The sequence below is a fragment of the Artemia franciscana genome, chromosome 8 (genome assembly GCF_032884065.1).
Source record: "Artemia franciscana chromosome 8, ASM3288406v1, whole genome shotgun sequence".
Taxonomy (NCBI): domain Eukaryota; kingdom Metazoa; phylum Arthropoda; class Branchiopoda; order Anostraca; family Artemiidae; genus Artemia; species Artemia franciscana.
Window position 1 is genome coordinate 34,490,216 of NC_088870.1, and position 21,456 is coordinate 34,511,671.

General features: G+C 36.0%; 1 protein-coding gene across 1 annotated transcript in view; it reads right to left on the reverse strand.

Annotated features, from left to right (window-relative positions):
• Positions 1-21,456, reverse strand: part of LOC136030334 (chondroitin sulfate synthase 2-like) — a gene marked incomplete in the record, with an annotated part of 34,319 nt that overhangs the window by 2,511 nt on the left and 10,352 nt on the right. Inside the window, 4 exon segments of the mRNA XM_065709249.1 lie at positions 4,874-5,116; positions 7,574-7,732; positions 9,224-9,375; positions 13,171-13,814. Of these exon segments, the coding sequence (XP_065565321.1) occupies positions 4,874-5,116; positions 7,574-7,732; positions 9,224-9,375; positions 13,171-13,814 (1,198 nt within the window).

Genomic DNA, 21,456 nt, shown 5'->3' on the forward strand with positions numbered 1-21,456 from the left:
TATTCATAGACTAGCTTTTTATGCAACAGAAAATTTAAATCTTCTACAAGTTTTGCTAATATTAGAATCACATTGGAACTTCCCTTGGTAATCGAAAATGTGTCTCGTCTTCTATTTATCTCAAACGAAACATAGCGCACTTTTTTTTAGAGAGACATTTTTTTGTTAAAGCAAAATGAGACACAATAACTTTCCTATTATGGAAAAGTTATTTTGTGCCCGAAAAAAGCTTAAGCTATGGCGGCCCCAATTATTGTGGTAACTGTAAAGTCCTATGGAATAATGAACAGAGCCTCAAAAAGGTGTAAAATTAGGTCAAACTATGGCTTAGAATATAGATTTCGTGTGGACGTCCTGATAGTGGCAGTGTTCTGATCAAAGCAGAAAACAAAATAAGCTTTCAAGCGACATCTTCGCACTGTTCGGTTTTCTGGTGTCGAGTTTCCAAAGGATAGGAGAGATTGGAAAAATGTGATTAATTCACGTTTTCAAGACACAAGCTTCAAGTTATACTATTATCTCGGCTCTCATGGATTGATCATTATTCAAAAACTTTTTCCAGTGCTAATTTTTATGTTCATCAGAATCTTTCAAAGTTATTTTGTAATGTTTTTCCTGCGTCAGTTGCTTAAATACATATTTCACCAATTGATAAGCGTGATGTTATTAAGAGTATTAATCGTCTTAAATCGAAATCAGTTGATCTTGATGGTAATACTGTGTCTCATTTGAATTCTAATTCTCCACAACTTCTGCCATAAGTACTTTCGTACCTTGGGACGAATAGTACCTATACCATATACCAGGTATTGTACCTATACCCTATACCAGGGGATATACCAATAGTACCTATACCAGGAGCTACCTGATGGAACAACCAAAATACATGAAAAATGTAGGGCGGAGACTGAGGAAATCCCTCAATACTGTGCTGGTCCAAAAAAACTCCAGTAATGTATTTATGGTTCCACTGATTTAGGTTGGGATGATATTAATAATAGAATCCTTATCACTCATTCTATGAATAAAAGTTCAGTGTATCAGTAATAGTAGTATATGCCCCTGTAGAACCCACTGACGGACATAACAGTGACTCTGATGAATTTTACTTACAGTTACGAGAGCAAATAACAATCAAGCTCTAACCAATACAATATTTGGTCATAAGATGGCCCATAAGTTAACATAGTATTCACTTGATAGTAAGACAGCTAACCTTATTGATTACGTTAATCCAAACCCAAGACTGGCAGGATCCATAGAAAATACTACGGTACATAGGAGTGCTGTTATTGATGTTAAAAATAAGATCGCTGTATAGTAGTGTCTAGGGTTAGTTTAAAGCTGAAATTCAGGAAGGGTAACTACCTTCCGGGAAGCTATGACGTTGGTAGACTCCAGGATGAGAACTTGAGACCAATTTTCCAGGAACGGTTGAGTACCTAACTGGATACTTTAAAACTTAGCAATATAGAAGATGGATGGCATAATCTTTCAAAAATAGATTGTGAAGTCGCTGATTGTATCTTAGGGAAGAAAGTTAGGAACGCATCTAGGAATATCAGTGAAAATGCTTTGTTAAATAGAGGAGGGGCTTGTACAAGAATTACTTGAATAATAGATTCTATGAAAATAAGTGGAATGTGAAGAAAGTAGAGAAAACATTAAAATATAAGTTAACGAGGTGTGAAGTGGAGGCCATGGATAAAATTGCCGGAGATCCGGAAGATGCATCCAGACGACATAATAGTAAAATACTGTATTGGCTTGTTAATAAATTAAGAGGGAAGAGTCAATCTGGTCTTACCCAGTTAAAGAAAGATGGGCAGAATATTTTTAAAATGTGCTAACCGCGATAGAGTCCCAGGAAGAGGTATAGAAAAGAATGATAAGGTTTGTGACAATTTGGATGTGAAGGAAGATTGATTTTGTGATCAAGAACTAGTGACAGTACTAAACAATAACACGACTTCAGGTACTGATGGTATGTTAAATGAGTTATTTTTTTTTTTTAATACGGTGGTTATGAGGTTTGAGATAAATTACTGAAGATAATGAATATGATTTAAAAAAGGGGAAGTACCTAGCGACTTTAGAAAAATTCCAATTAAACCCCTCTATAAAAAGGTGAGGAGAGTGAGTACAATTACAGTAAAAATAGAGGAATTAGCGCCGTTTCTATAGGAAGCAAATTACTTAGTATGATGATACTTTTTACATTTAAAGCTGCTGTAAATAAAGTTTTAATAGAAGAGTAGACTGGATTTAGATATGATAGATGATACATAGGCATAATTTTAAGTCTTATATTAATAATTGAGAAGTGCCTGAGTAATCAAACGCCTATTTTTTTCAGTTTTATAGATTATGAGCAAGAGTTTGATTCAGCTGATAGAAAAGCTTTAGCGGAGATCCTATCCTTGTATGGTATACCAGATAAATGGATTAAGGTGACTAGTGTTATGTGCGAGAATAATATTGCTGGAGTCAAGGAAGGAAATAAGGTTAGTAGCTGGTTTCATAGTAAATCAGGGGCTAAGCAGGGTTATGTTCTATCCAATTTATATGAATTATTTTAATAAACCTTTTAGTAAGGGGCACAGCAAAGGCAATGGGAAGCAAGATTAAAATATTGGAAGCTACAGTGATGACACTGGTCAAGTATGGCTCTGAAGCGTGGGCGCTCAGAAAAACAGAGAAGAATTTTCAAGATGTTTTCCAGAAAAATTGCTTACGGATGGTTTTGGGTACCCGACTGACTGATCGTATCTCAAACAGTAAGCTGTACAAAAAATGTGGTTCCATTATGCTTTCTTAGACTATAACAAGAGAAAAGTTGAGATGGCTAGGACACATTCTGCGGATGAAAGATGACAGAATACCAAAGATTGTCCTAGTCGGCCAACCCTCTAGGGCCAAATGAAGAGCAGGTCGTCCCTGGTTGGGGTGGGAGGAGGTTGTAAGGAAAGATTTAAGGGAAATGGGTACTTATTGGTAGGGTGTAAAGAGGGAGACTTTGGACAGTTGGGATGGAGGAGGAGTGTGGATGGAGCTGTATTGGCCGTAGGCGGCTTGGTGCAGCACTGAGTTGTCAATAGTAGTTCCTCTGATTGAATTTAATTGATTAGGTTTCGAACTTACCTCACGTGCAGACACCATAACAAAACCAAGACTTCTTGTCAATAAAATTTTTGAGTTCCCGTGCGTTGTGTATACAGTAAGTACCTGACGAACGAAAAAATAGTTTCTCTACAACGCCATGAGCGGTAAGTTACCCTAGTATTTTACAGTATACAAAAATATGACAATGAAAATTCGCAGAATGCGAAACGAAAAACTTCTTTGCCTCAAAAGATGTCATACGTGGCGTACAATGTAGAAAGATTATATACTCACCAAGATGTTATCAGCTGCATGAAAAAATAAAGAATTAAATGAAAATTGCCAAAATAAAACAAAATCGCAATATACAAGGAAATTGCCATTTCCTTATTGCTCGAAATAATTTACCCTTTCAAAAATGGTCTTTTCCGTCCTGGCAAGCCCTAATGACAACTTCAACAGGGCGGCAGAAAGGATGTCAGCAGCTTTACAGATTCTGCTTACTACAGATATCATCTGTTTTTCTTACGCAAACACTAAATGTCATTAAGTAGGCTATATTACGTGTTCTGAGTACACCATATTTCCGTTTCTGTCATGATTTAGTTTTCTAGTTTACAGCCTGAATTACATGTTGCTAAAACAGTGCTTAATATTGGTACGATACAAACAAAATTGTACAATACGTCCAATACTTCAGTCTCTTTGATCCATGTTAATGTTGCCTTATTTTAAAAATGGTTTCGATAATATAATTACTCAGCTTTAAAAGTCCCTTTTCCTATAATAATAATAATAAACTTTAATCTTAGTCATTAGTTTACATAAAACAAATATCGTGTTTAATTAATTAGTTTATCTAGTAAATTACAAGCTAATAATGGTGACCAAATCCTTCCCGTTGGTTTACCTTCTAAATCCTTACACAAATGACATTACATCAGGATCTTTTCTGTTATACACATAGCACTATTTAAAATGTATTTTTTTAGTCGTTTAAAGGTCGCTAAAACAAAAAAGTGGCATTTTTAGATTCACAATTTCATGTTATTTTTTATGGTTAAAGCCACGTTTGCTACCTTCACCTCCTTGATGGTCCCAAATATAGTACTAGGTTATACATAAAACTGTGATAAGATAAAAATAGTATTATTAGGTTCCTTATTTTAAGCTCATTTTCAACATAATGTTCATTTTTCTGACAATGCCCCCCCCCCCCATGGACACAAGTATAGTACTAATAATATATTTTTTTCGTTTGTTCCTTCTATTGTGTGATTTGCTGTAAAACTGGTTACCCTGTTTAGACTCTAGATGCAGTGCTGCGCGTATAACGGGAAATAACTTACATCCTCTTCTCTTTCCTTCTTAAATGATACCAACCGGCTGTGAAACTGGATACCCTGTTTAAACTCTAGATGCAGTGCTGCGCATATAAAAGGAAACAATTTTACATCCTCTTCTCCTTCCTTCTTAAATGATCCCAATCGGCAGGCAATCTTTAATAAACCTAATCGTCATTTCAGGCTGACCCCGTAGGCCACGATTTTGGCCTACGCAGCAAGAGTTTTGAAAGAGGACTGTATTGGCAAGGCATATGTGGCAATAGTTTCTTTGAGATAGTGTTTGATATGACAGCTATGACCACAGTTTTTTTTCTTTTACCTATGTACACTAAAGTTCTTTTACCAGTAGAACTCATCTTTTAGTTGCACTCGATACGTTTTCTTTGGTAAAACAAAAAGAAACCAGTTAAATACCAATAAATTACCTCGACTTCTTGTTTTTCAACTCCAACTAGACATTTGACAACACTACTTTCTTTATCTAAGAATATATGAGTTTCATTGAAATAATCCCAGCGAATAACGTCGTAACGTGAAGCGGGTTTGGACCTTGGAGGACTACCAATTGGCCATGTCAAAGCAGCAACGCCACCAGGAGCCACTTGTGCCATGCTAACAATGGCAGAACGTAGATCGCTAATTTTCTCGTCAAGTGTGTCAATAATTCGCTGAAAAATAAAGAACTAGCTAAAAAATGTTTACAGAGATTAAGTAAAGAGCAACGAAGTATTTTCCATCGACAGAAAGCAAAATTAAACAAGAAGAAAGTACTATCAAACTCCACAATAAAATACTCAATAAAGTGCTTAAATAGAAAGTTTCGTTTAGCCAGTTAATTTTATCTACATTTTAAAGTTACGGGCTTAAAGTAAAATGAAAAAAAAGAGTGACAAAACAATTTTTTTTACGAAATAGAAAACTAAATGACGTGTTGAATACCCTTAAATTATGATGTATAGCTTAATGAAAAATAAATAAGTAACTAAAACTGGAAATTTAACTTCTCTAATTGATTTTCTGTACATTTGAATGAAAAAGATTTAAAAGACAAAGATAACTGAAAATGTTTACCATGTATGACTACTAAAACCAAATTGAATGTCACAAATAACTGATATCAAGAAAAAGAGTTCCCGGAAGATTGAGCAGTATTTCGCCAGTCTAGTATCACAAGGAAATATCTCCAAAATTGTAAGCAATCAAAAGGGCAGAAAAAAAACCTCGTAACTTTTTATTTTCCCTCTAATAACCATAAAACAAAAACTGGTTGATTTCACACATCGATCCGTTTATGTTTTGCGGTTATTGGAGGAGAAATAAAAAAGTTGTGAGGTTTTTTTCTGCTCTTTTGAAAACTTACAAATATTGAGATAAGTCTTTTTGATACCAGACTGACGATTTATAGTTTCTTAATGCTATATTGCATAAGAAAAAGATATTTGTTTTCACTAGTGTTAATGACTCTATTTTTCGAGGGGGTGTAGAACTTAATGGGTGGCAGTACTAGTTTTATCTTTGGTATCTTGTGTGTGTTTTCAGATTAGCATTATTGCTCATTGCAAACTCTGCTCGTTTTAGACTTGGTATTTTATCTGAGCTAATTTCTACTTGCTTTTAGTTTTAAATTCCGTCTTTACTTCTCATAAAAAAATTATCTTCATTTCTGTTCGATTTGTAATTGACATTTTTTGTATATACTGGTAGTAGCTATGTTGGCTAATAAGTTTTATACAAAAAACCTTCAATACCAACTTTGGTAAAGATAAAAACAGCATCTTCAGACGTGTATCAAGAATAGTTTTGATTAGGATAGTCACGCAATAATCTTAATTATTTTTAATAATTAGGTAATCGAACCAAAATACATGAAAAATGTAGGGCGGAGACTGAGGAAATCCCTCAATACTGTGCTGGTCCAAAAAAACTCCAGTAATGTATTTATGGTTCTCTCCATAAATGGTTCATTCTCATTTATGGTTGAATCCTTTAGGGCAATTCCCTGAGTAATCTCTGAACAATCCTGAGCTGAAAGGGATAAAAAATGTATTCATAACTGAAGTTGTTGACGCAGAGGTGAGGGTATTGGAGGGGACAAGGGCTCCACTTCGGAGCTTTCCGATCATACACAACTGCAAGTCTTGGCATAATTATGATATTCAATAAAGTTTAACATGTCCAGCTTTTGTGTAATAGCATCCTCAGGTTTTAATTACGGGACTCAGAAAACCCTAGAATACCAGCTTTAGTAGAAATCGAAACTCGTTGTGAAACATGGTACTTAATGACTTTTGATTAATTTGATTCCCTCAGACATGCAATCAACAATCTCACAAATCATAGAAATCAATCAGCATTGGTGAAATATATACCTACTGTGTGCTTGGAGATACCAAGTGACCAAGGACCTTAATAATGGTCCTCCGATGATTCATATTGAAAATCTGTGCGTATTAGATAATAGAAGTCTATAGAAGGTTCTTTATTGCAAACAAATTGGAACCGATCAATTAATTACCTGAGTTGCATACCATGGACAAACCTCAAACGTTAGGCTATTCCATTGTCTCGACCCAAACGATAAATCGTAACGATACTAAACTGCAGAACTTCGGTGGCTCAGCCGAAACATGCACATGAACTAATCCTGACCCCCAAACCTCGAGGCTGCGTTCGTTAAAAAGGTACAAAAGTTAATAAATGTCCCACTGTTTTCCAGACCTGCTAAAAACAGAATATGATCACGAAGGCTAAAGAAGCTACAAATGCACCTTAATAGAATAACAGGCCTTGCATAACCTTTACAATCAGTCAGGACTAAGAATTTTTTTTGTACTGGCTAAATAAGTGCAAAATTTAAGTTTACATATAAATATCAATAATAACAAAAACAAAAATTGGTAACGTAATTCTAATCACACACATTAAAAAATTACCAATTGAAAATACTGGTTATTATTTTTAAAATGACAAACTTTACCACAAAACAATGAAAAGCAAACCCGTTCATGCATATAGGCACAAAAAAAATAAAATAAAAAAAATACAAAGTAGAAAAACAGTTTGATTAGTAGTCATAGATATCGATAAGATGTTGCTGCAGAAAAAAAGTAAAGGAACTAACTCACAAGCGTAGTTTGTCTATGTAGCTGATAGAGAACGGCTGGATCATTAACTGGGTGAATTGTCACGCTGCTGGTAAAAGCTGCCACCTCAGTTTGAAGGTAATCTTCAATCTGGTTAGGACTTATATCTTTAGGTATTGGTAACGAAGCATACTCTTGACCCTGCGAAAATATAAGCAATAAAAAATATAAATAATTTAAAGGAAGTGTCGACTTTATGGGCGGTAGCAAAGAGTGAAGCTTTGAATAGAGTTGAATAGGAGCATGAACATCTGTATCGCCTCAGACGGCTTGATGGTGCGATAAGCGGATACAAGTAGAAGAAGAGTCTTTCTATTCGTCCAGAGAACCCTCCTCTACCACATTTTTTTTGAAAAAGCTTTTTAAGATACACCAACACCCAAGTATTTGAGTTTAAAACGATACGTTCTAAAGCGCAAAATTTTTTATAAACCAAACACATTGTGCAGTTTAAGGATCTTATAGATATGTTATCACACAGTGCCCGACAAATTGCAACAAACTTCCTTTAATAATTCCTATGTTTTTCATGTCATTGACGCAAGCCGGTTGCATAGATAAGTTTTATCATTCAAAAGGTTAAACAAAATGGGACTGAAAAACCAACAATGTCTGCATGAGCACCAAAAGAACAACGTCTTAGGAGGAGAAGTTCTTAAAAAGATTTCTGGGAAGCAGAGTTCATTTGTGTATGAAGCCAAATGCTGCACTTAATGAGTATTTTTCGACTCCTAGGGTCAGAGAGGACAGGGTAGAGACATCAGTTTAACTGAGAAACAAGTAATGGCTATACGTACAAGTAGAAAGAAATAACCCAAAGAACAACGTCAAAATAATCATTCCATGAAAGGACAGAGAATGGGGGGGGGGGGGCTTCCAAAGAGCCCTAGAGGCGCAGGTATTAGAAAAAACAAAGCTTCAATTCCCAGACTGTTGTTTTTTATGCACGCATCAAGATTTCCCATTTTATATACAATTTCTAGGTAGCAGGAGAGAGGTGGAGGGTGTCAAAGTCCCTTCCTACTCCCTAGAAAACTAAATACACACAAATGACTGCTCAGTTTGTCTTGTTCCTTAAATTTATGAGTAGACTTATACGTAAATTTACACCATGTCCCTACACTGCTTTCTGCTGTTTCAAATGTTCCCTTTTTTAAATGCTATTGTAGGTCTTATTCAGTTGAGTTGACTGTTCATGTTTTTTTTAATGTAAATAGCAAGTGCAGCCTGTTAACACAAAAATTCCCTAACCCGATCTGCGCGTATAAGTATTTTTCTATGAGTAAGTACCAAAATAAAATTTGAACAAAAAAAGACGAGTCGTAAAAAAATGGGCAAATTTTGTTTTTTATTCAACAAAATCCATACAACATAGCCTACAGGAAAAGAAAAAATGCAAACGACGATTCATTATGTTTTTTCTTGTATGTACCATCAATTTTTGGTTTATTGCTTATACCACTGAGTAAGGCCTACGGATAACAAGTACATTTTAGAATGATCTTGGTCAGATAGGCTTCTAAAACAAGCAGTTTTTATTGTACATCCAGCTAGACAAAACTGTTAATAATTACATTTGCTTAATTCAACCTTTAGAGGAGTTGGCTGAATAATGCAATAATAAAAACTCACCTGTGCCTCTGGCGCACACTGAAATTTCAAAGCCTCTTTTACACACTGACCCACAACGATATCATCATTCCCAAGGGGTATATTTGCAGCACACCACTCCAGATGTGAACTCAGTTTACGCAAGACAGAGTGACTCAAAATGATGCCACCTTCTACAAATAAATAAGTAAAGGTTAAAAATACATAAGGTCACAATTATGTAGACAGTTACAAGGTTAACATCACTTTAATTGCAACAATAGCAATCCTATTAGCTACCCCAAACTTTTCTGATGGAGAGATTAAGAAGAAAAGAGAGGGAGAAAGAGTATAAAAAAGAGAGTTAGAAAGAAAGAGAGAGATAGACAGAGAAGCTTCTAAAACAAACAAAAAACACATAATTTTCTGCTCACATGGTATGAACAGCCAAGATGCTTGTAGGGAGGGGGGAGTACAGCTCACTCGGGGCAGCCTGTAACTTAAAAGTGACGGTGCCTTGTCACAAAAAATGCTTTTTCAACAGTTTAGTGTCTATTCGGTAAGATAATGTATTCTCAGAGAAACTAATAGTATAATTTACCCAAAGCAGTTCATCTCGTTTGTTTCCTGTTATCAACAGTAAAACTTACTTATAAATCAACAAATAGACAAACAGAAATGTTGGTGATGGGATGATAGATCAGAACCGAAAATTGAAAAAAATTGGAGACTCTCCTAGAATCAGAATCATTAATATAATTTTATGCATTTGTGGGACTTTGTAAAAAAGCTTCTATTTTTATCATTTTTTGCCCAAAATGTTTTCATCTAGCTTACTAAATAATACACAAAATTAAACCAAATGCAGTTGCCCTTGCTCCAAAAGTAAACTTCTTAGGGATCATGTTATGCGAGATTTGTTTAAAACATGGAATCGTGTATCTTTAGACCAAAATTGTCTATGTCTTCTAAATTTCCAGAAAACAAGTCTAAAAGAGTGGATTTAGAATTCCCAAATATCGTCTTTTTCTTCAATTTTTAATAAATTTTCAGAGGGAGGGCAGGAGGAACCCTATATTCTTGAATTCAGGGCATCTATCTGAAAAAGGTTGTCAGATCTTAATCAACCTTGACGAGAAGTAAGGGTAAGCGTAGTTGTGGCTTTTGGTATGGAAAAATCTAACTTCTGCAGGGGAAGAGAAGTTGGGGAGACAGAGAAAATCTCTAAATACTTGTCATCAGCTTCACTAGCAGAAGCGATTATTGGACTGAACCAACTGGGTGACAAATAAGAGTAGGTCTGCTTATCCATTGTGAGCCCTGTGGGCTGAGAGAGTTTCTAAATTCCTATCATTATTATATCTACTAGAATGTAAATAACTGTAACTTTTTAGAAAGTAATAATATTCCCTTATTGGACCTTTTTAGCGTCTAGACACAATTCTTTTTCTGAGGGGGAGGGAATTCCCTAAATCCACTACAGCAGGATATCAACAAATAAAGGTTGAATGGGTCATGGGATCATGCATTATGGGGATCTGTCATCATTCAGATCTTTTAATTCTTACCACTATGACATAAAACCCTAACAAATTTGGTGGAAGAAAAGAGTAAATGTCCTAGTTGGATCTTAGGAAATCGACAAGAAAAGGTTGAAAGGGCCACGGGATTGCACATTATGGGGATCTATCATCATTCAGACCCTTTTAATTCTTGTCACTATGGCATCAAATAGAAACAAATTTGGTGAAAGAAAACAGTAAATGTCCTAGTGGGGTCTTAAGAAATTCACACTCAATTTTACCTGTACATAGGGGATTTAAAATGTTTTGTTATTACAGAAGTACTAGAATAAATTGTCAGTTCTCAATCAAACTTGGTGGAAAGAAAGAACTGATGTTCAGCACTTTCTTAGGGTTCAACACAGTCCTATATCTGTTAGGAATGAGGACTAAATTCCAGTTTTCAGGAAGGGCTGTAACATTTCAACAATTTCCCACAAAATACCTTTTTGGAATCCAAGCCTAATCCAACCACATTAAGGGATTGAATGCCTTAGCATCTTCTTTTTTGTCAGGACACCTACCATACACGGCTGTTGAGTATCAACTAAATTTGGCAAGAAGTAAGGGTAAACATCCTAGTTGTGCCTTTTGGGAATCCGTATCCGGATCAACCTCTATGGGAAGAGAGGGTACCTATATTGTTGTCATCACAATATCTAACAGAACAAGTCGTCGAATCTCAATGAAATTTGGCAGAAGCTTGAGTCCTACTTGTGGTATTCCAGGAGCAAGACCCAGATCTGCATCTTACATGAATGCAGCATAAATTATTCTCATCAGAATATCTACCATAATAATACTTCGGATTTTAACAAAGCTCAATAGAAATAAGGAATAATTTCCATATTTTTCGTCTTCAGGGCATAGGCCGAATTTGACATCTGTGCATAATAAGAGCTCCTAAATTCCTGGCATCAGGAAATATAGCAACAGAGGTGGTTGCATTTCAACAAAACTTTGCCAGTACTAACCAACAACTAATGTCCTTCTTGTGTCTTTTAGGGTTTTTGAACCAATCCAGCCCCTTTGGAGAAAAGGAGTATCTAAATTTAAGTTATCAGGATATCTACTAAAAGCAGTTGGATACCAACCAGACTTAGCCAGAAGCAACAGTTGATGTCCTAGTTACCTTTTCCAAATTTTGTAACAATTCGACCCTGTGGAAAAGAAGTAACGTTGTCTTTAAAAGCTTTTCATCTCAACCAAAAAGGATCCCAGTCAAAGCCAAATATCAGCAAAACTAGTGAAAAGTACAAGCTCAATTCATAGTGTACCTTTACAGGGTCCATACCTGATCTGCTCCTTCTTGGGAGAATAGGGTTTTCAAAACAGTACGTCATCAGTCATCCGCCTAATAACTAGGCAGGGTGGCAGAATCCCACAAAACCAGGTCAACAATCGAAATTATGGTTTTGGGTGTCAGTGCCAGTTCTCACAATGCAACAGAGGCATTTTATCTTGAATGCTAGAAGTTTTCTTTTGTCTTCGGTTTTGAGTGTCCATAATTCGTAGCTATACATAGACTATGGGGAAGACTTGGCTATGGAATAGGCGGAATTTTACTTCACTGGCCAGATGGTTGTTTTTCCAGTAGATGGCTAGTCTTTGGAGGCTAGCAGGTACTAGTCTTCGTTTTACATTACAGCTATGAAAATTATCAGAGCAAAGCAAACTACCTAGGTACAAGAGGTGGTACATTGTTTTGACTGGTCAGTCGCCTATAGCCTAGTGATAATGGGGGATTATCTAACTCATACCTTGTAGTCACCATAACCGTGGTCTTGCTGGCATTGATCTCCATCCCAAATGGCTTGTTGGTGTCGTAGTGTTTATCACCTTTTGCCCGCAGTTCCTCCTTAAATACTTAAGATGGAAATAAAAAAGAGAAAAAAGAAGAAGCCAGGAATGAAGAGAAAAGGAACAACATTAAAGTACCAAGTGCAGTGATAATGAAATCTGATTGTTTGAATTGGTTAAGTGGAAAATTACACAATCATATATTCCTATAAAATAAAGAACTACAGGGGAACCCAATTACAAACAAAAAAGACCTGTATGCACAGCTATGCAGTTTTCAGTAGTAGCAAGTGCCAAGAAAACAAAAAAAGATGGGTCGGAAATCAGAAGAAAAAAGCTAAAACGACACAGCCTAAAAGGACGTAGTTTTTGTTTGAAGTTATAACCTGCTTCAGTAATCTTTGGTAAAATTTTGATGGTTAACGTGGCAATGCTGATGAAAAGGTGGTACTGCCTTAGAAACTTCCTAATTTTCAAACAACCAAATAAAAATCCTAGAAAATCACGATTTTTGGGTATGAATAGACCTAAAATGGGTCTAGGAGGGGGTCTCTTCTTAGATATTTATGCAGTTAAGACTAGATTTTTTTTACCTTTATTTTGAAATAATACATTTAAAGTACTAACCTATTGAACAGTAGCTTTGTCTTCGGCCTGGGTTACTGCCAAGAAATACATCTTCACTAATACTTAAGTGACCTACCAGCTCAGCCAATTGTCGTCCCTTAACATAAGTTGAATCTTTGACAAGCATAAAATAATCAAATCCAGTTAAAAAATTATCAGATATGTACTTCAACACGTGAAGAGGTAGAAGTCCTCTTTTACTATCAATAAATCCAATTACTGGTAGATTCTTTGTATTCACTTTTTTTCCTGCAACTGTTTCAATAAAGAATGCAATACGATCAACATAATGGGCCAATGTTTGATTCACAGCTACTGATAATCCAAAAAGGTCAGCAGATGGATTATTTACAAGTACACCTACAAATAATTTTTCTCTTAGTCCAAGCTCAGTTGAATAATACCTTGGTCTAGTAAGGACTTTAGGTTGTTTTCGGGCAGATACTGGTTTTCCAGCAAGGTTAACACGAGGTTCATATTCATCAATAGTGACATTCTTTGCAGTAGATGTCTCTAGGGAAGCACAGCTTTCAGTAACTATGGGAGTTAGAATCAAACCAAAAGCTATTCCAAGGGTCAGGCCTACAAATAGTGGTAGTTGGTTCCAGCTGAAGCACACTAGCTGATACCTTCTTACTGGATCCCTAAAAATGACAAAAAAAAAACTGTATTAGTGCATACACTTCACGGATGAATTGTATTTCAGTACTGAAATACATGTATTTCAGCATTAATTGTATTTCAGTACAACACATTTCTCTTAATGTTGCTCCTATACTTATTTTGTTCTTCAATATTTTTTTTTTTTAATTTTGATTTCAATAATTGCAAATTAAACCATTTTGTTTATAGTTTTCTTTTTTTAGTTTAAATTTGAAATTGCACAACATACAAGGGTAAGCTGACAAGTTTTGAGCCAGATCATGAAGATGCTGTCACTGGTCAACTCTCCTTCTGCTGGGGAGCATCATATACATATAGGCAAATTCAACACCTGTGGGTATGTCTGAGCATCAGGGGACTTTTCTTTTCGTAAAAGTCATCAAAACCCAAAAATAATATTTGCAAATCGTAACTATTCTTCGGAGGAGGTTCCACACATTATAAGTTTTAACCAACAATTTTTACTTTCAAGAATAATAAATTTCCTTAACATAAATTTTGAAAAATTCACCTGAGTAGAACAAGAAATTCAGCTAAATTTCCCTAAACTCAACAGAAAATTAAACAATAAATGGCTTGTTTATATACCAATAAAATAATACAACAATATAAGATGTCAGAAATGACCAATAAAACGTTGGAAGGAAAAGCTCCGGCAAAAGTAAAGATTTACTCTGCAGTGGAGGCCCAACACAAAGAAATCATAACTTTCTGAAGAAAGGCCTACCAGTAAAATACTGACTGGGCGAAAATTTTGAGCTAAAAATTATATACCCTCATTTCTCATTATCTTCATTTACAGATAATCTTCGAGTAATAAAAGACAAGAATAGCTCCCCCACAATGCTGTGGGGGAAACAATATTTTTTGTCAGAACTACTTCAAGTGAGTTAGAAAGTTAATTATTTGCTTTATCTACTTTTACTTAAACTTACACCCCTAGACATATATTATTTGACAATTGACACGCCTCAGATTTTCGCTCTGACTAATATTTTCCCTAAAAAAAGAAAGAAATCTCCCCAAACAAAATCTCCTGCTAGTTAGCTCCAAAGATTGAAATGATGACTAGCATTCAAGCAGAGTTCCAATACCCTTTTGCTTCTTGTCCTGGGCAACTGCCCAAGTTATAGTGACTGGAGCAGGAAATGTTTTTAAGTACAAACAAAAATTCTTTTTTTTTCACGAAAAAAAAAAGATAACACAAAACCATTTACTAAATTTCAACAAGAAATTCATTTTGATACAGCTCAGATAATTCTACATAGTTTAAATATAAAAGAACTGATTTTTTTTTTCACTCATTAATCCTTAGCTAGATACAGACCCGAAAATGCATTACTAGCAAATTTGAATAGAGCAATAGAAGAAAATCATATCCACAAAATTCAGAGCACCAACTTATTTGTAGACAGCAAACATAATATGATGACATCTGATGGGAAAAAATAAGACCATGGTGACCAACAAAATAATAACAACAAGTAATACCCTATAAATTTTAATGAGCCCTATACTCACCCAGGCATAAATAAAAACCCTAACATTTATATGAAGTCATATTTACCCCTCAGCCCTACCCTGAATGTAAGTATTTGATATCAAAATCTTGCCCACAAAAAAAGTCATTTCCACAAATCAATACTTAGACAAATCACAAATACCATATTCAAATGATACAACCGATTTCAATAGAAACCTGGTTTAGTGACATTTTACAATCTTGGAAAGTTGTGGGTTAATTGGATAGCCCCCTTTCTTCAGTTTCCCTCTACTTGTGGGACTTCAAAGATTTTACTTCTCTTAAGTTGTGAAAACAAAATCAAACTTGGGTTAAGAGTCTGCTTTTTGAAGACTGTCAGGTTTGGCAAAGGTGTTCCCATGATTTGGCAAAACTAAAAATTACAAAATTAAATCTAAGCTTCTTCTCATAGCTAGGACTGACTATCATAGAATCTTTAAAAATTTATAAATTGGGAGGGAATAGAGGTGTGCCCATATGCAGGCTGTCCACCCATTTTTGGAAGTTTATTTCTCTTAGTGCAAGATTTTCCCTAGTTTTGCACCCTGTAAGAGACAGAGAAAGGAAATATGGAGGTAGGAGTGTGATCCCCTCTCTAAAGTTTGTTCATCTAGCTTATCAGATTTCCGAGTTAGCAAAAATTACTGATCTAGGTTTTTACCCAGATTTTATATTGAATACAAACAAACCAATAAAATTAAACACTTCATAACTTAATTAAACTATGATAAACCTTAGACTAATTTCCCAATTCTATTGCCAAAATTATCAATTAACATCTAGTCTCAAATGTAAAGTTAAAATATCACATTTTTTAGCATGTAGAATTAACTACTGAGGGATTTTGCAGTCAACAAATGCACATACACTGAAATTCATTTCTTATTCTTCATTTCCAGGTTTTGAGCTTTCTGTTTAGTCTTCGTTTTATTTCCTCAGTCTTCTGCAGTGAAGTACAGGGATGCTAATTAACTAAAATTCTAGAGATGTTGAAATAGCACTTGTTCATCTAGGTGCTCAAATGTCCGTCTGACAATTTCCAACTCAATACTCTCTAGAAGAGTCTGGTCCACCATACTTAGTGGTAAGTGTTACCTTGTAGAATTTGAAACAGTTTGGTAGCATGGACTTAGAGAGTAAATGACACTCAAAGAGGCAGTGATTGATTGTTTTATTTGTCCCCCCTATCCACCCTTCCTCCATCTCAGACTACATAAACAGCTGATTATTCCTCTTTGTTTTACTTAATTTTATATGGATACTTGAACAGTCATATTTATTAGCAAGAAAAAAACAAAACAGAAAAAAAAAACACTGTATGAGATTATTGGAAAGGACTAATGACAGTAGACTGGTTGTTTAGTATATAATGATATTAATTCCTTAAAATGTCATAAGGATATAAAGATCTCTAAACATATTTTGTTTTCAGTAAGATGCAAATTATGATCTGGCCTTTAGAAGGTTTAAGAGGTGGTACCAATATTCCTATTTGTGATAATTTCATAAACATATACATAATCTGGGCTATATGATAATCTAATGTGAAATTGCTGGTAATGTGAATAGGCAATCTATAGTGGAATTGCAGTCATAATCTGTGCTAAAATTCTAGACAAGCCACTTTTTGCTATCTTGGAAAGGGGTTAGGTTATGAAAAATGAAACTTTCAGTAATGAACCCGGGGACCAAAAAATACTCTGGGAAAGTAGGCCAAGCTACTATGTTAACTCTATTCTAATATCTAAGTCATAGAAATTTGTCTACTTGACAGGTCTATACCTATTGGAATTTTGATAAAACAAGATTATGCCTTAATTTTTAGTCTCTGGTTTTAGTTTTGAAAATTTAATTCTTGTTATTTGAGTAAAATTTTAAGCCATATCAATGGTTTTTGTTTCTAAGTTTAGAAAATGTATTTTCAGATCTTTGAAACCTCATAAAAAGGATTGTTCAAAGTTGTGAAGCTAAAAAATACTTTACTTGTACTTTGTTTAAGCAGAAGATCTATCTTGCAAGTTTCCACTTTCATAGCACAATTATTTTAAAGGTCAGTGCCCTCTAGAGGGAGAAGGAGTGGATACACGCAATTCAAAATGCCTTCCCAGGACATACTTTAGAATGTAGATCCATCCCTTAAAGTTTCATTTTCTTAACCTAACCCCTTTCCAAGATAGCAAAAATTAGCTTGTCTAGAATTATGCCAAATGTGTTTTCAAGCTTGAAGAGAAATCCCTCCTCTGGATCATAGATTTTCTTTACCGGAGATTCCAGTGTGTTCAGTTATTTGATGGCTCTGGTAACCATATTCTTTTGTCCTCTAAGCAAATTTTAAGTAGAGTTCCTCAGGGAAGTTTTTTGGATCCTAAACTATTTAAAATCTTCATCAATGACGCTTATTCTACTATCAGCAGTAAATTAATGCTTTATGCTGACAACTCAAAGCTTCTTGGACCAGCCTTGTCATGTCAAGATCATACTCTTCTACAAAATAATCTTGGGCTGCTTGGTCAATAAGCTGGAGCTTGGCTTCTTAAATTCAATGTTGCCAAGTTATTCACTTTGACAAAATGAATCTGAATAACTCTTATTTTCTCTCAGACCACCGAATCTCCTCTGTAAATAAGAGGCAGGATCTTGGAGTCACTATTGAAACTTAATTAAAATTCAATACTCATTCTAAGAAATCTGCTGCTGGGGCTAGTTCAACTCTGGTGCATCAATCTTCTGTATCAAGGATTTGTTCATCCCAAGCTTGAAGTTGGGATGTCTCTAGCCACCCCTTGTTTTAGAAAAGGCATACAAGTTTTGAAAGATGTGTAGAGACATGTTACCAAAGTATGTGAGAGCTTTCTTACCCTGCAAGACTAGAAAAGCTGAAACTCCCAACACTTAATATAGGAGAAATAAAGGTGAAGCCATTCTAACCTATAAGTTAAATAAGGCTAATACTGTCCCAGCTTTGTTTCCTATTGTTAGTCCTAATTCAAGAACCAGAAGTCAATAACTGAAATTTGTTAAGCAGTTTATCCTATCTAGAATCTGCATTAAATTCTTTTCCTCAAGAATTATCAACAGTTGTAATAGACTCACAGTCCTCTAGAAAGTGTAAACTCAACTGGGGTCCTATTGACCACCCAACTGCACCTTGTCATGGAATAACATGGAAAACAACTTCAATCATCAACTCTGGAGCTTCAAAAGGAGAAATCCACAGATTATTCTAAGCTGCAACTTAAAAAGTAAGAATGCATATAACTGCATATTATAAAGTGAGAATGCCATAATTTTTGAGTTAGTCCTTTAAATAGCCTAGGTCTATATGAGACTGTCAAAGGGGGGCTGGGGATTGAAATGTTTTGCTTATTTTAATTATGTTTGCATCCAGCTTTGCTTGCTATAGTGTTTTGCTTGCTTATGCTTATTGTTACTTTTGCTTATAGGTGTTTGGGTCTCCAATAAACTATTGGAATAGAAAAGAGAGGAAACATTACATGGTGTCAGAAGTGGGATCATGGACAGCACACCACACCCAACGATAGACTGGTCTTCACCAAACCTGAAGGCAGCATGGAAGAGGTTCAAGCAGCATTGCGAACTCATGTTCTCTGGACCACTGAGTGGAAAGTCGGAAGCTGTCAAATGTTCGTACCTGCTCATTTGGGTCGGCGAGAAAGGTCGCGATATCTTTAACACTTGGAATCTGACAGCTGAAGAAAACAATAAAATCCGAGTGTATATGGACAAGTTCAATGAACACGTTCAACCAAGTGCGAATCCGATTTTTGGAAGATTTATATTCCACAAAAGGAATCAAAATGAAGGAAAAACCGTGGAGGGATACACCACAGAACTAAAGTTACTAGCACTTGACTGCGAGTTCGGTGACACTGCAGATGACATGATTCGCGACAGACTAGTGTTCGGAGTAAAGAATGACCGGATAAGAGAAAAGCTCTTGAGTGAAGGTGGGACATTGACATTAACACAAGCCATCCAGATCAGTTGAGCTATCTACCAGTTTGGGGTGTGGGGCTTGTGGTAGAACTGGTAATACTGAGCGCAGCTGTCTGCTCATCAAAAGTTGAGCTGGTGAGTATGCTCCGTCGACCGGGGTGTTCCGGAATTCTAGCAACATCATGTATGGGTCCGGGGGAGAGACCCATCCGTTGCCCATCAAGGACAGCAAAAGAGCTCAACCCAAACCAGAAAGTATGGGTAAAACTTTTTGAGGACTCAAAATGGGAAAAAGCAACCATCGAGAAGAAATACGATAAAGCCCCTCGATCCTACAACCTCTCCCTCGAAAGCGGAGGCACCTTCAGACGAAACAGGAGGGATATAAGACCTCGGTATGAATTCGCCTCACCCACAGCCTACGATGGGCAACAAATAGGCGCTGCTGACACCATACCACCCATGGGGCAATCACTTCGAGCGTCTACGCCAGATAAACAAACCTCAACTAAGTTTGTCGCAGAAGGTGACAAGAGTAGCGCACCTCTGCAAGTTCAAGCTCCTACCCAATCCACCCCAACCACAAGGGTCGTACTCCCAAACCCCTTGCCAACTCTGACCGACGATTCCAGTCTTTACAGCCAACCAGGCAGTAGTCCTGTAACTATAACAAATCAGCAAGTGGAACAGGACACCACCGCAACGGGCGGCGGCACACAGCCCCTCGCCAGCACATCACAGACCCGGACCACCACCTCGGGTCGCGTCGTGAAGCCAGTCATCCGGCTGAACCTCAGCATTGATCGTCCAAATCAGTATGGCAAGCGTTTGAAGTCGAAACGAAAATAAATCATGAAAAGAAAGAAGATGAAATGTTTTGCTTATTTTAATTATGTTTGCACCCAGCTTTGCTTGCTATAGTGTTTTGCTTGCTTATGCTTATTGTTACTTTTGCTTATAGGTGTTTGGGTCTCCAATAAACTATTGAAATAGAAAAGAGAGGAAACATTACAGGGATGAACTATCAAAAGGTGAACAAACCCCTAAAATACGCATAGGGGAGAGGGGGCAGCAGCTCTGCAAACCACATTCTTGAATTTGAAACTAAATGCCATTTCTTTTCAGAACTTGTTAACATATATAGATCTTCTGTAAAAAAATTCCTGCAGTTGCAGTCAAGCATTCATAGTGAAGAGCTAAGTGTCACTTTTTTCGCATGATAGTATATTTTACAGAATATCTTTGACACATTGTTTTCATAATTTAGAAACCACTTATGACATTGTTGATTTGTCTGTAGATATTAGAACATTGAGGCTATCATGTCATGCAAAAATATCGAAGATTGGATTAGGAGTTTTAGAGTTACAACTTTAATTCTTAAAAATAGCACTGGAGGCAGGTTTGGACAAAATGATTGGGGCAGGTTTCAACATGTGTGGACCAGCCCCAGTACTTTGTGTTTCACCAAATTATGTTATATATTTTTTAAGAAGCCTTTATAACTGGAGTTTTTGGTTTAAGTCTTGCAAACTTGTCCTAATTCTTAACCAAGTCTCTTTTCTGTCAAACATGGTTTAAACTTAAAAGCCCAAATACAAAATGCCCCCTGTATCAGACAAAATAATTTCATCTGCAGTCAGAGCTATACTTGTAGAAAAAAGATGATTTGAAGTGTATCTGTTACATTTGGAATACCACAGTCAGCACTTGGTGACAATGTTCCCACCACTGTTAGAAGGATGCATCTTCCAGACAGACCTGCAGCAATACCATAAAAAGAGGTTCCTAACATGGGAACACAAATTGAAAGATTGTCTTAATGCAAGATCTTTACAAATGAGCAAGAAGCTTCTCTTGAATCCTACCATTTAAAATTGTCATAGATACACTATGGCTTAACTCACATCCAATTGCAAAAATTTGTATACAAATATGCCATCTAGCTGAGGCTGACAATTCCTGAATTTGGGAGAAGAATCACATCACAGGTTGCAGCTGGATACAAAAGTATATGAAACATCATCCAGCCCTATCACTGAGAAAGCCACTGGTGTCAAACGAGTCAGACAGGCATCATTAGCTGAGCAAGGTGAGCTTACGACTGTGTGCTGTTTTATTAATGCAATTGGCAGAACAAGTCC